The sequence below is a fragment of the Pristiophorus japonicus genome, chromosome 6, assembly GCF_044704955.1.
Source record: "Pristiophorus japonicus isolate sPriJap1 chromosome 6, sPriJap1.hap1, whole genome shotgun sequence".
In the NCBI taxonomy this organism is placed as follows: domain Eukaryota; kingdom Metazoa; phylum Chordata; class Chondrichthyes; family Pristiophoridae; genus Pristiophorus; species Pristiophorus japonicus.
This window is the reverse complement of record NC_091982.1, coordinates 41,254,039-41,269,467: the sequence shown is the minus strand read 5'-3', so window position 1 is coordinate 41,269,467 and position 15,429 is coordinate 41,254,039. Positions and strand designations below refer to the sequence as shown.

Below are 15,429 nucleotides of genomic sequence, written 5' to 3'. Positions count from 1 at the left end.
TTGCCCATCCACAGTCAACCCCTTAAGTATCATTCGCCAATCTATCCGAGCCAATTCACGCCTCAACCTTCAAAGTTACCCTTCTTTAAGTTCTGGACTATGGTCTCTGAATTAACTGTTTCATTCTCCATCCTAATGCAGAATTCCACCATATTATGGTCACTCTTCCCCAAGGGGCCTCGCACAATGAGATTGCTAATTAATCCTCTCTCATTACACAACACCCGGTCTAAGATGGCCTCCCCCCTAGTTGGTTCCTCGACATATTGGTCTAAAAAACCATCCCTTATGCACTCCAGGAAATTCTCCTCCACCGTATTGCTTCCAGTTTGGTTAACCCAATCTATGTGCATATTAAAGTCACCCATTATAACTGCTGCACCTTTATTGCACGCACCCCTAATTTCATGTTTGATGCCCTCCCCAACATCACTACTACTGTTTGGAGGTCTGTACACAATTCCCACTAACGTTTTTTGCCCTTTGGTATTCTGCAGCTCTACCCATATAGATTCCACATCATCCAAGCTAATGTTCTTCCGAACTATTACCTTAATTTCCTCCTTAACCAGCAATGCTACCCCACCACCTTTTCCTTTTATTCTATCTTTCCTATCGTCCGAGAACTTCTCCAGGATGCCCACAGTTTGCTGCATCTTTGCGTTGGATTCGTATTCTCATCGCCAGTTGTTGTGTTCCTCACACAGATGAGACTGCACACAGGGAGGTTAAAGTAACAGTGACCTCAGTCGAAAGACACTCCAGATTGAGTAACAGGCCTCAGGGGCCGGCTTATATACTGTGCTCCCAAGGGATGCTGGGATCCCTTGGGACTTCAGGGGATGAACTCCCTGTTGGTGGAACATGGGAGTGCATGCTTTACAGATACACAACAGGCATCAAATCCTGTTACATACCTTTGGTCGCACGCTGTGACCTTTGACCACGGAGTGACAGCAGCAGTGTGCCTGCTCTTTCCAAACTCTATTTCATGAACTGCATTAGACCCCCATAACCGATCCCCCCCACTCCAGCAAATTCATCTCGTACAGTCGGCACAATCAAAATGAGCACTTTTCTACAAGGCAGTAATGTGCCTCCCCATAATAAATTCATCCTATCCCAAACCCCAATCCTAACCCGTGAAGGTTTTATTCCAGAGTCAGATTTATTTAGCAACACTGGCAGCAAAACTGATTGGGTTAGCAACAAGGTCAGCGGGGACGGCTAAAAGGATGCTTTGACAGTAGCAAGACCATCAGTAGACGCAGTAAGGCAGACAGATTCAGCAGCAACAGGGTTGGCACCAAGGTTATGGGGGGCGGGTGGGGGCAGTTTCACAGGCAGGTTGGCAGGGAAGGCAGGTTAAATGGAGCAATGGGAAATCATTGGCCTTGGGACACTGGGGAACCTGTCAGAAGAACCAGGAACGATATCAGCAGGCAAAAGTCTGTTTGTGATCTCCTGAGATGCAATTTCCAATTTAAATCGGGGCAGGGTGTAACATGGGCAGCCCATCTGATCCCATGAGTTTCTCACCAGGCGGGTTAGCTTAAAATGACTCCCCCCGCCTCGTGTTTGATTCCCACAGTAGGGTTGCTGCAGTTAGAATCAATGCCCTAGTTTCGTGAGGGGAGATCTAGCCAGCCTATGTTTGGATAAGGATAGGTTTAGGCTTGGTGACTCCCTGTCGAGGCTCACACATGAAGAAATGGCGTTTTGATGAGGTACCGCAGGGAACCATGCCTTGACGAGCAGTCATGTGTTTAGGAAAGAAGTGGTACAGAGTTGAGGATTGGGGAGGGGAAATAGAAAACCTGACCTAGGGAGAACTTGATGCTAATGCTGATAAGTAAACTTGCTCCTTTTGTTAACAGTAGCACACACTTATAAATATTGGGCAGGACACTGGGGTTACTCTGCTCTTTTTCAAAATAGTGACATGGGATCTTTTATGTCCACATGAGAGGGCAAATGGGGCATCGGTTTAACATCTCATCTGAAAGACGTCACCTCTGACAGTGCAGCACTCCCTCAGTACTGGACTGAAGTGTCAGCCTAGATTTTCTGCTCCAGCCTGACTCAGAGGCGAGAATGCTACCACTGAGCCACGGCTGACACTTAAGCAACACCATGGTAACCTGGCCCAGCCAATAACCCTGTACAAAAATCACACCATTGATCGTAATAGGGATGAGTGGAACTGAGCCTCTGCATTGATAGATGCTGGCATTCACCATCATTCACATCACTGTGCCATTCTTTGCAGTTGGTCCATGGTGTGAGAGCAGCAATTGTTAATGTACAAATGCACCAAATTTCTCACTCCGCCACTAACTTGTTTAAAATATACGGAAATGCCTTTGTTAAAATAGTGGAAAGAGGAATTTGACACAAGTATTCTATGTCAACATCATGAACTGTAAATTCTACTCTATAGAATTGTTTTACATGAAAGTTAACAATAAGAATAATTGCATTTTAGTCATAACGTTGATGCTACTCTTTTTTAAGGTTATTTGGCATACCTATTTTTGTAATTCATAATTTTAATACATCTGATTATATTGTGTGTAACTCTATTATAATGTTATAAGCTACTGTTTCAGAAATGCTTTTAGCTGCATGCTTTTTAATTTTAAAATTAAAAATCCTTAGTTACTCAGTTCTGTGGTGTTTATAGACTAACCTGGTTTAATCCTTTCCTGCTCAAAGCAATCCTTATTTAAAATAAAGGCTGCACATTCCCTTTGGAAAAGAAACAATTTAAATCTTTAATCTTCTGGGTGTGGAAGGGTTAACCTGTTTCTGTAGTGATAACTGAAGCAAAAATATTACTCTGTATGCTTAAAACCTAGAGGATTTTTGCTTTTGTAATAGTTCTGTAACAGGCTTGTGAAGTTTCTAACCAGCATTCTCGTTTTGTACTACGTGGTGTGACTGACCCATCTAACGATGACCCTGGAGCTTACTAAACTTTGACCCTTCCCAGGTCCTGAAGGTTAGACTCTTAACTCTGTAAGCAGTTAATACTTGGCATGCTGTGGTTATTTTTGGGGTGGTGGAATGAACCGTGTAACCCTTGGGGAAATAGGAGAATATGACGGGTGCCGTGAGGAGAAGCAATGATTTATAAACTGGAAGCACTGAAATCTTAATTTATTAAAGGGACAGCACCCTTTAATTGGTGGTGGTAAAATCATCAATACTGCAGTTCTGCCACGCAAATTTGCCAATTAAAAATACATCATTTCAATACATATGAAGTGGATTCCTGTAAAATTGTCAGGACTAACATTCTGAATCAGTTGGGCAAAGCATCTACAGATGGGTGTTCTCAGCCACCTAGTTTGACACTGATTTCTGTTCCCTGGACAATAGAGATGAGTATCAATAGACTCAGTATTGTTTCTGTCACTACAGCAAATCTTTCCAATTCTTTGTCAAATCACAAACGCCAGAGGTCATCTTGCACATATCAAGGATCACTCTGCGCCAATGCTCTTAGCCAAAAGGCCTAGAGCCACTGCACCGTTTCTGGAAGTACTGCAATACCAGGTTCGTGCCATGGAGGTGGATGGGTCAGACCCCCCACACACCTCCGTGGAGGTGGATGGGTCAAGCCACCCCACCCACCTCCTATGCCTTGGAAGGATGGAACCAGCTGAGGTGCATTAGATCAACATGTTTTTTTTCTTAATTTCCCCACCGGGAAAAAAGCCTGCCCTCAGGGGGGTTGACGGGTATGATTTGCTCTCAATTCAACCCTTTGAATGTTTACCTAACTCCCTTTACACATTTATTTACTATCCTACCTCAACATCTGTATATGCCTTTCACAGAAAAAAACTCTGTATTTTGGTGTTTCTGTTAAACAGGTAACTAGTTTCACTTTGTAAAATGTATTGCTTTGATTCTGTTCAAATCTCTTGTCGGAGGGTATTTGTGGAGAGGTTGGGCTGTACAAGAGGGAAAACAAAAAACTGTAAATCACACTGTTTACCCTTATCTGGACTTCCTGACATTCTCACACTTACAATTTCACTTTTATCTTTGTATGCATATCTGTATACATGCAAATCCACTTATGATCATCTGTTCTCACAAGGACTTAATTACATGTACAGCACAGCAGGTATAATTAACTAATCAAACTATAGAATCACTTCATAGTGTGCATGCATAGTAATGGACATGGCTACAAGTTGTGCAGTACGACTTGTGTGTCTGTGTTCATAATTCTGCACGCACACTATGAAATAATGATGTAGTATTGCTACCATAGCAGGAGACCTGACATTTGAGACCAAAAAGCTATGCTGATGGGGTAGTCATTATTCATTTATTCAGCATCTTGACCATGTTTGGCAGCCATATAAATGGCATAACAATGGTACCTATTGCAGTAGTTACCCAAACAACTCTGCAACTCTTCAAGTTTTAACCCCTTGATCTGAGCTGGGACTTCTGCTAATTGGCAAAAGAACCAAAAGCGAGATGAGAAGATTTTTTTACGTCGGAAGTTCTTACGTTCTGGATTACACTGCCTGAAAGGGTGGTGGAAGCAGATTCAATTGTAAATTTCAAAAGAGAATTAAATAACTATTTGAAGGGGTAAAATTTGCAGGGCTATTGGGGAAAGGGCACTAACAGGACTAATTGGCTGACTCTTTCAAAGAGCTGGTACAGGCACGATGGGCCAAACAGCCTCCAACTCTGCTGCATCATTCTATGATTCTTTACGATCTGTTGGGAAGCTACAATTGACCGCAGCAGCTCTGGAATCTGGAGGCGAAAAGCCAGCCAGGATTCCAGTTCCTGATCATTATCCAGTGATCCCTGCTGGAAAATACATACCGGGTAAGAAAAGGATAAGGCTTGGCTCTTAATGCCTCCTATGTGCTGACACTAGGTTGTCACATGAAGAATGGCTACTTGGGCAAGGTAGTGGAGGGGTGCTGGCACATGTAGGATCAGCAAGAATGTGTTCTTTCAGGAGAGATGGGGAGATGGTTGGGAAATGTATCCTATACAAATGGTTTACAGTTCCTGTGTGATAGGTTTTTGATGTGACGTACTCTCTATGTAGCCTTTGTGTCTCTTGGATCCCAATTTTTAGGAACTATATGCAATAACTGCAGTTGTAATTGTGCAACATAACTGTCCAATCTGTGGCCTGAGCTAAACTTAGTTCATTACTATTAACTGTAGCCCTATTACAAACTAATTACATTTTAATGGTTTAAAGGCCCACTTGGTCCAATGGGTCAGCGAGGCGCTCCAGGATTTGGTGGCATCAAAGGAGAAAATGGCAGCCCTGGTCTTCCAGGGTCACCAGGATTTCCCGGACCTAAGGGAGAATTTGGACCATCAGGAATACCAGTAAGTGAAGAGTGTACGGTCTTCGGTATCCAATATGTTCAAAACCATGATAATTTTACCCTGTGTAAGTTTCTCTTGCTCCAGCCCTTGCCCCCAAACCCTGATAATTAACAGAAGAAAAGCAATGATTGACAGTACTGTTCAACAGAGAATAAACCGTAAGATTATAATGTACGATGATTTGCCAAACTGGTGAAGAATGGGAGTGTTAATTTGGAGAACAGGCCGGGTGATCCATCCCTTCCCATTGGGGGGCAGTGGGGTGGGAGGTGGTGGAGCAAATCATTTCCTGTTCACGGGAGTGAAACATTTGGATGTGAAAAAACATAAAAATCTGGCATTGTACATTGGCACACCAGGGCATGAGAGGAAGCCAGACTGTGCCCATGGCATGTCAGGACCATGTACAGCAGACATGGTAAAGCACTGGAGAAGTACCACCAACGCTGCCTCCACAAGATCCTGCAAAACCACTGGGAGGATAGATACACTCACATCCCTGTTCTTGCTCAGGCCAACATCCCCAGCATCGAAGCACTGACCCTGCTCGACCAGCTCCGTTGAGTGGGCCACATCGTCTGCATGCCTGACACAAGACTCCCAAAGCAAGCCCTCTACTCGGAACTCCTACACGGCAAGCGAGCCCCAGGTGGGCAGGGGAAACATTTCAAGGACACCCTCAAAGCCTCCTTGATAAAATGCAACATTCCCCACCGGCACCTGGGAGTCTCTGGCCCTAGACTGCCCAAAATGGACGAAGAGCATCCAGGAGGGCACTGAGCACCTCGAGTCTTGTCGCCGAGAGCATGCAGAAATCAAGCGCAGACAGTGGAAGGAGCGTGCGCCAAACCAGGGCCCCACCCACCCTTTCCTTCAACCACTGTTTGTCCCACCTGTGACAGAGACTGTAATTCCGGCAGTCGACTGTACAGCCACCTGAGAACTCACTTTTAGAGTGGAAGCAAGTCTTCCTCGATTCCAAGGGACTGCCTATGATGATGATGGTACGTCACTAGTTGATCTCCCAATCGTCAGTCATGCTGCCACCAAAGTCAAGGAAAGCACTTCCACCACACAAAGGGACAGAAAATTGGAGGGCCTATTTTCGGAGGCCAATCATAAATTGGTAGTACCGTCTATAGAACAACAGGCACTGGGGAAATTAGTGAAGGAGGTTGAAAATCTTTCCCATTGAAGAAATGTGTTGAACGTTCTTTGCAACCTTATTTTTGGCAAGAAACAAACATTTACAGGTATGATAGCAAAGTGGTTATGTTACTGGACTAGTAATCCAGAGGCCTGGACTAATAACCTAGAGACGTGAGTTTAAATCCCATCACAGCAGCTGGGGAATTTAAACTCAGTTAAATAAATCTGGAACTTAAAAAAACTAATATCGGTAATGGTGACCATAAAACTATTGGATTGACATAAAAACCCAACTGGTTCACTTAATGTCCTTTAGGGAAGGAAACCTGCCGTCCTTACCCGGACTGGCCTATATGTGACTCCAGATCCACAGCGATGTGGTTGACTCTTAACTGCCCTCTGAAATGGCCTTGTAAGCCACTCAGTTGTAACAAACTGCTATGACAAAGTCATCACCTTTAGCACACGAACTGCAGTGGATCAAGAAGGCGGCTCACCACCACCTTCTCAAGGGCAATTAGTTTAGGCAATAACTGCTGGCCTTGCCAGCGACGCCCACATCCTGTGAACGAATAAATAAATGTTAAAATCCCATCTATTCTATACCACTGTATATCGATATGGGTGGTATTTCTGTTGAATTAACTGTAATACAGAAGATTTAAAGCAGTAAAGGAGGGAAGCTTAGCATGCAACCAAAATACTAATGGGGGGCATTAATTGGTATGCGTTGCTCCCATTTTTTCAAGTGTAAAATGGGCACAGAGCATGCCAATTACACATTGGAATGGCCTGCACCCAATCTGCGCAGTCGTTGGTCCACTGATAATTTGGGGGGCCTATTTTTTTAGGCGTTCGAACAAGCCTTGTATATGTTAGTGAGGGGCCTAAGGTCTATTAGGATCCCTGCCCGAAATTGGGTTGCTATGAGCACAGCAGGTGCCAGTAAAGTACTGATAATCAAGTGAAATGAATGCAAATTTGGGATTTCATCAGTGTGGACATCTAGTAATTGCTTATCCTTCCCATTTTTGAAACTATTTTATTGTCTTCGTTTCAGGGTTCCCCAGGGCAACCAGGATTCAATGGACCAAAAGGAGACCAAGGTGAACCAGGCTTTCCAGGAATACCAGGTAAGGGAAAAGGCATCAAAGTTTTTTCTATGATTACATGGTTTTCTTCCTGTCAGTCTGTAGGTCACCAGTTCGCTAAGCCACATGATTCATTACTTCACTGAATTATATAAGTTCATCTTTCTCTTTTCACTAAATGTCTGTAACAATTTTGATAAGTTATGATCACAAACTAGATTTGGCAGGGAATGATGAGTGATCGACCAATAGCAGTACTGGACCCGTTTGATTTCGGTTTTGCTTTAAGGCAGATGTTAATCCTTTGAAATTCAAGATTTACTTTGTTACCCTTCACACACAAAAAAGAATCTTCATTATATGTGAGCAAGTCAAAATTTATAGGGCAGAGTTGGCTGTCGTACAGGCCAGGTTTGCAACTAGCACAAAGGGAGAGCAGGCCCCACACCCTTTTCCTACCAGACTGAGCTGAATACTTACGCTGACTTTGTGCTTTAGCCTCATTTTAAGGATCCATATTCAATGCAAACATATTTAAATGAGCACCTGGCCCAATTCTATGGTATTTGTACAGGTTTGCACCTTTTTCCTTGTGCACCCATTTGGAATGGGATCAAAGGAAGTTCCATAGATTTGGGAGCTCTTAAATTGATACATTATACCTTTGAAATGTTTATAAAAGAAAGACTTGGATTTATATAGCGCCTTTCACGACCACCGAACGTCTCGAAGTGCTTTACAGCCAATGAAGTACTTTTTGGAGTGTAGTCACTGTTGTAATGTAGGAATTAATAACATTATAATAACATTTTAGTTCAGTGTTTTTATTTCAAGTTTCTTCCATATTTCTAACATTTAAAAAAATGTTTATTTTTGCAGAAAAAAATTTGAGCCAATTTTACTTTTTACTCCTGAAGATAAGTTTGGTTTTAAATACAGTGTTTCATGATTGAGGTGGTGCAAGATAAAAGAATGAATGCCAGAAAGATTAGCGGGCACCAAAACCTATCTTCAGACCATGGCAACCTACTTGCCAGTGACTGAGGACAACTATTTCAGCTTGTTCCAGGTCAAGAAAGCAGAACTTTGCTATCTGCAGCAAGGACAACTGATACCAACCTGCAAGATAGGGATGTCACTTCCAGTGGTTGGCAAGGTCACTAAATGCCCTGAGCTGTTATATCTGCGGCACATCCCCAACCAGCACTGCCATATCAGCTGATGTGTTACCCAACCTGGTAACTGATAAGTCAGTCACCATGGCCAAAGCTTTCATCTCCTTTCCCATTGAATAACATGAACATGGCTGCCCAAAATCAATGCACTGGAGCATTTCTCAAAGTACAGGAGTCACTAACTGCCATGTGTCCAACCAGAAGTCCATCCTGAGCATCAGTAAATGACCAGGTTTGTGTACCAGATGTGTGGAGTCCATTGTAAATGGGAGTTTGCCAAGGCTTTCATTTGTACGTATGCAACATAACAGTGTGCCCTACTGAAGTATGCTTATGAAAAAGATAAAATGGCAAATGTGTGTGAGCACTTGACATGGGTGAGCAGTCAATGTAGAGCAGGTTGACAGGCAACACTCCTGCCAGTGTTGGTGCACTGCTGTCCTCCTCTCTTTCCAAACAGGACAGTCTTCCTCAAAGCTACTTCATGCAGCACCATGATCACTTTGCCAGCCATCAAACTGGAGGTTGTGGCAGCACCACTCTACCGCTTGCCCACAGACTCCATTTTGCGCCTCCAGAGTGCATCTGCTGACCTTTCCTGTTGCTAGGTGTCACTTCTTACCGTTCCACAAATCATTGAAAATTCTGAACATTTTCCAGAATCATTTATGAGCCTTTAAAGAGGCTCAAACTTTGTTTATCACCAGTTATGCTCACCACATTACAGGAAAGATGTGATTGTGTTAGAGAGGGTACAGAGGAGATTTACGAGGCTGTTGCCTGGACTGGAGAATTTGGGCTATGTGGATAGATTGGGTAGGCTGGGGTTGTTTTCTTTGGAACAGAGGAGGCTGAGAGGAGACCTTATTGAGGTGTATAAAATTATGAGGGGGCTAGATAGTAGATAGGAAGGACCTATTCCCCTTAGCAGAGGAATCGACAACCAAGGGACATAGATTTAATGTAACTTGTAGGAGGTTTCGAGGGGATTTGAGGGGAAATTTATTCACCCAGAGGGTGGTGGGGGTCTGGAACTCACTGCCTGAAAGGGTGGTAGAGGCAGAAAGCCTCACCACATTTAAAAAGTGCTTGTATGTCCACTTGAAGTGTCACAACCTACAGGGCTACGGACCAAGAGCTGGAATGTGGGATTAGGCTGGATAGATCTTTGTCAGCCGGCACGGACACAATGGGCCGAAATGGCCTCCTTCCATGCTGTAAATGTCTATAATTCTATGAATGACATAGCTTTTAAATGGTTACTTTAATTTTTGAACATTATGCAATATTCTGTGAAGCTCAATGTGCAGGGAGCACGTGAAAGTAAGATTTATAAACTGCCCTTGCACCATCCGACTAGGCCTTCTCGTCATTTTACCAGTATGCAATTTGAGGGCTGCACAACAATCCTGGCGGCCTTTTAAGGGATAGGAAGGAAAAAAAAGACTTGCATTTCTATAGCACCTATCACGACCTCAGGATGTCCCAAAGCGATTTAGAGCCAATTAAGTACTTTTGAAGTGTATCATTGTTGTAATGTAGGAAACACGACAGCCAATTTGCGCACAGCAAAGTCCCACAAACAGCAATGAGATAATGGCCAGATGATCTGTTTTTATTATGTTGGTTGAGAGATAAATATTGGCCAGGACACCAGGGAGAACTCCCCTGCTCTCCTTCAAAATAGTGCAATAGGATCTTTTATGTGCATGGACCTGGCTTTCGAAAAAGAAAGTGAAAAGGTTGTAAAATAAAAAGGTTGAATAACATTCACCCAAAAGGTTCACAGGGCAAGACATTGGCCTAGAAATTGCGGTCGAGGCATATCTCCGGAGTACACCTCTGACCCGCGAAACATTTCTGAAATGACCCGCTGGCGCCCAGGCTGCGAAGAGTTGCGGTCTCAGGCCTTGAGCCGGAGGGCAGCATGAATGCCCACGGATCCCAGAGAGGCAGGCAGTTCAGAAGTATACCTGTTCACGGAATCAAAAAGATGTGAAGCAGTCAATGAGCGCCAACATCATTGGGTCACCTCACAGTCATTGGCTCTTTGAGGTTCCACCTGTTAATGCTATGTGTATTCGTACATATGTATGATTTATGAGGTAAATATTGAATTTCATTGAAAGATTCAATGTCATCCAAGCTCTCCCTTGCTTCACAGGAATGAAAGGATCTCCCGGACCTTTTGGTATTAAGGGAACGCCAGGTGAATTAGGATCACCTGGTTCTCCAGGTACGTTTTAATTAGCTGGACTATATTGAGATTTGCTTGCAATCCCCTAGAAAGGTAAGCATGCCTGCTGCAGTTATGGAACTGAAGCTGTTCTTTTGCCACTGTCTAATGATGAAAGGCCCTTTCCTTCAATGAGATGGCAGGAAAAGAGAATCAGTGAACATTGCACATACAGATTATCTGGAAACTCTGCTTAAAGTCTGTGGGGGTCATTTTCACTTTGGGCACGAGCTGAAAACTGGTGGCTGTGGAGCATTTGCCCGATATACAGCCCGCTGATTTTTCCTTTTCATTTGGCCTGTGGCTGCAAGCTGAAGGTTTCCAATGGGATGAAAACTGGCAGGGTTCTACAGCGGGCGAGGGATGCGCTCCACTAGGACACCACCCAGGCAGCAAAGTTGAAAATCACCCCCACATCTCCTTCAAGGACAAGTGTTCAGAATGAGGACTATTAACTCCAGATTAAATCCCGTTTTAAACTGACCCACTTTGCCTATTATAGAACAACGTTTGGTGCCGCCGGGATGAGGGCAGATTTTCCTCTGATAGCACTTGCCTTTGCCAAAAACAGACGGTTAAAAGCAGCACACTGCATCTGTCTTGTGCTTCAGTGTAGTGTCAAATTGAATTAAAATGATCTTCTTCTCCTTTCTCACCTGTAAGAATATGCATTAAAGTTTACCTAAGGGGAATGATTTTCCAAGTCCCTGCTCCCAGTGGGAACTTTGGCCCGCCACCATTACAAACCGGAATATTTAAGCTAAGATCTGTCCAAACTTGTCCAATCAAACTTGTTCCAAAGGAGAGCCACAGGGGGCGAATGTCCACAGGGGATTTCCCGCTGTCTGATGTAACTTCTGCAGAGGAACTGCGAAAACTCCGGGAAAATAGCGTAAACAGTGTCAGACACGCGGGAGAACCGCCTCGGAAATTCACCCACATAATGGGCCCAAGTTTCCACATGATTTGCGCCTGATTTTTAGAAGCAACTGGTGGAGAACGGACTATCTTAGAAATTGCAATTCTCCACATTTTTTTTTCTGCAGTTCTAGTCAGGTAGAACAGTTCTACTTTAGAACAGAATTTTTTCTTCAAAAGGGGGCGTGTCCGGCCACTGACGCCTGATTTGAAAGTTTCCACAGTGAAAACGTACTCCAAACTAAAGTAGAATGGAGCAAGTGAAGATTTTTGTAGAACTGAAAAAACCTGTTCTACACATTAAAAAATCAGGCGCAGATTACAAATTAGGCGTCCAGAACGAGGTGGGGGGAAGGGAACTCATTAAATTCTACAATAAATCCTTAATTATACTTCTACAAATATTATACAAATAAATCCAACCTGAATAAACAATTATAAGCAAAGAAAAGATTAAATAAACCATCTTCCTACCTGTGTGAAAGTGCTTCAGCCATCGTTCGAAGGAAACCGCCGTTTGTTGCCGTGCAGGGGAGGGAAGGGAAGGAGACAGCGGCTTGTTGCCGCGCAGGGGAGGGAGGGGAAGGAGACAGCGGCTTGTTGCCGTGGAGGGGAGGGAGGGGAAGGAGACAGCGGCTTGTTGCCGCGCAGGGGAGGGAGAGGAAGGAGACAGCGGCTTGTTGCCGTGGAGGGGAGGGAGGGGAAGGAGACAGTGAGAAGGGAAGCCTCAGTGCAGATGTGCTGATGGCAATGTGGTTTTATTAAATGGCCGAGTGCCAGTGTTTTTTTTCACACTGAGCATGTGCGAATGCTCCAACGCGCACGCGCAGCGTTGCCGGCAGGAAAAAAACTAATTTAAATAGTACCCGCCCCCTCCCACGGAGTGTAGGCTCCGCCCCCCTGCACGCCGCGCCAGGCAGACAAGGAGCTGCAGAACGCTCCAGAATTGCGATTTTATTTTTTAGGCGCCGTTTTAGGCGAGAAATTTTTTCCGTGTGGAAACTTGGGCCCAATATCCTGGAGGGGGGGGGGGGGAGAAAAAGATATTTTCAAACAAGCAAAATGCTGCGGAGGCTAAAACTCTGAAATAAAAACTGGAAATGCTGGAAACGCTCAGCAGGTCAGGCAGCATCTGTGGGGAGAGAAACGGAGTTAACGATTCAGGGCGATGATTTTTCATTAGAGCTGGAAGATGTTAGAGAGGGACAGCTTTTCAGCGAGAACAGAGGCAAGGAAAAGAGCAGCGGGGAGCAGTGGGAAAGAAGAAAAGGGAAAGGTCTGTCTGTGGGCGGGTGGAGGGCAGTAATGGTTAAATGACAAAAGGGATGATGGTGAAAGGCAAAAGGGGGCATTTTCAAATTGATTAATTTCACCAAAGTCTTCCAAAAGAACCTGGAATTGAGGTGAAAAAGAATCTGGGGTAAAATTTCACCTTCACCACCTGGGCACAACCTTTCTGGAACCTGCCTGATTTTCACCAGATTACTGACTAGGCGGTGAAGATGAAAATGTACCTTCCACCCCCTGAGTTTTAACAAAGACACCTCAAACTTTCCTCTCTGCCATAATGACAGCGTTGTCTTCCACACAGCCACCCTTTGCCCGCACCCCTGACCCCAGCCCATTTCCCCGGGGTCAGGGACATACACAAATTGAGGGTGGGTGAGGGGTTCATTTATGGTGCTGCTGAGGCACCCACCTCAGATGAGCGGGGCGGGGGTGTTGAGGGAGAGACACAAATAAGCTCAGGCGTCTTATCGCAGAGTTGGTTAGCCAAGCAAAGATTTTAAAAATATTAAATATTTAATATTAAATTTGCATCATGGAAACGATCTTTATGCACTTGGCAAAATGGAGAGTGTTCCATTCCACAGCACTGACAAGAAGGCGGCTCACCACCACCTTCTTCAGGGCAACTTGGGACGGGCAATAAATGCCAGCCTTGCCAGCGACGCCCACATCCCAAGAATGAATTTTTTTTTTTAATCTCCATTTTGAATTCAAAAATTCACCAGTTAATTAAAAAAAAGCACTTTGCAGGATGACATTGCATGCTGGAAAAGGTGGAATATTCTGAATAGCAAAACGCTGAAATACACTCACAGTCAAAAGTTCCTAACATGATTGAAAATGTTCTCGTTTTGCACTTTCTCAATTTAACCTGCAGCCTTTGCTTTACAGGTCAACCTGGGCTACCTGCACCATCTCGATACATTAAAGGGGAACGAGGTTACCCTGGGCCACCAGGTCAATCTGGTCAGAAAGGATTACCTGGTTCATCTGGTTCTCCGGGACCTACGGGTAAGACATCGCCAACTTGCATAAAGAAATCGCCTGTATGCTGGTATATGCACGTCCCATGGCTACAATAGCACTCTCTCAGGAACTAGGAATCCATGCCAGAATCACTGGTAACCAGTTACGGAATTTGAAAAGTTTGAATTCCTTTCGTTAATGCATTTTCTCTTTCCCAGGCCCAGTAGGGTCCACTGGCAACCCAGGTCAAGAAGGCCTTCCTGGGTTTAGCGGACCAAAAGGACAAAAGGGAGAACCGGGATCTTCAGGTAACCCAGGTAAGAACTGGAAGCATGCTTACTCCGCTTTATTTGTTGACGGGAAGACTATTTTCTTCTCCCTTCTCTTTTCTAGGGTAATTTTGCAGGAGAAAGTGAGCTGACTACCGACTCTCGTTGCTCTGTCAGTGCTGCCATGACATTCACAATATTGAGGTGCATGAGCAATTAGGGTGATTGATCAATTTGTATCCTTCCACTTCCCACTAAAGCAGGGAAATACCAGGTATTCCCTTAATGTCTTTGCATAATGGTGGTGCTGGGGCAATGACTCACCGTGTGGAGATCATGAGTACTGGTCTGTGTTCTACCATATTGGATCCAATCAATTGTGCTACTGTGCTGCACTTTTCCTCCAAATCTTCTGCCCTGGTTTCCCAGGATGCTTGTATAGTTACATGCCACTAAGAGCCATTCTTCACATGTCAGCCTAGATAATATCAGCAGTCTATTCAGTCATGGGAAGCATCCTATCCTCACAAGGTCCACACACTCGGCCATTTTGACAGGTGTCACTGGAATGGGGAGTGGGGACACCAGCTACTGTTCTCCGCTCCCTAGTCCAGGCCTTCCTTCAGGACCCACTCTATTGCCCAGCTCAGTACAACTAATTCAGTACAACTTCATGACATCCCAAAGCATCCCAGATCAGGATCAAACCTGGGATCCAAGTGCCACACTACTTAGTACACTCATCGACTAAGGCAGCAGGTGAGGCTTATACCACCCAATTATCCTAAAGATGCAGAATTCTCAATAATGCTACTGAGTCGCATTGTTGTGCATTTTGCAGCCAGGATACAAAACAGGCGGTAGCGAAATGGCCACTCGTTATACACTGCCCCACCCCCCTCACCAATGTTCCTTTCCATTGCAGTCATTGGAAGGGAAAATCAGATGGGAAG

General features: G+C 44.5%; 1 protein-coding gene across 1 annotated transcript in view; it reads left to right on the top strand.

The window, feature by feature from the left end:
• The window catches only part of col4a5 (collagen, type IV, alpha 5 (Alport syndrome)), a 291,814-nt gene that overhangs the window by 254,274 nt on the left and 22,111 nt on the right, over positions 1-15,429 (top strand). The window contains exons 43-47 of the mRNA XM_070882799.1: positions 5,249-5,382; positions 7,592-7,664; positions 10,962-11,033; positions 14,133-14,252; positions 14,426-14,524. Of these exons, the coding sequence (XP_070738900.1) occupies positions 5,249-5,382; positions 7,592-7,664; positions 10,962-11,033; positions 14,133-14,252; positions 14,426-14,524 (498 nt within the window). The remainder of the gene's footprint in view (positions 1-5,248; positions 5,383-7,591; positions 7,665-10,961; positions 11,034-14,132; positions 14,253-14,425; positions 14,525-15,429) is intronic.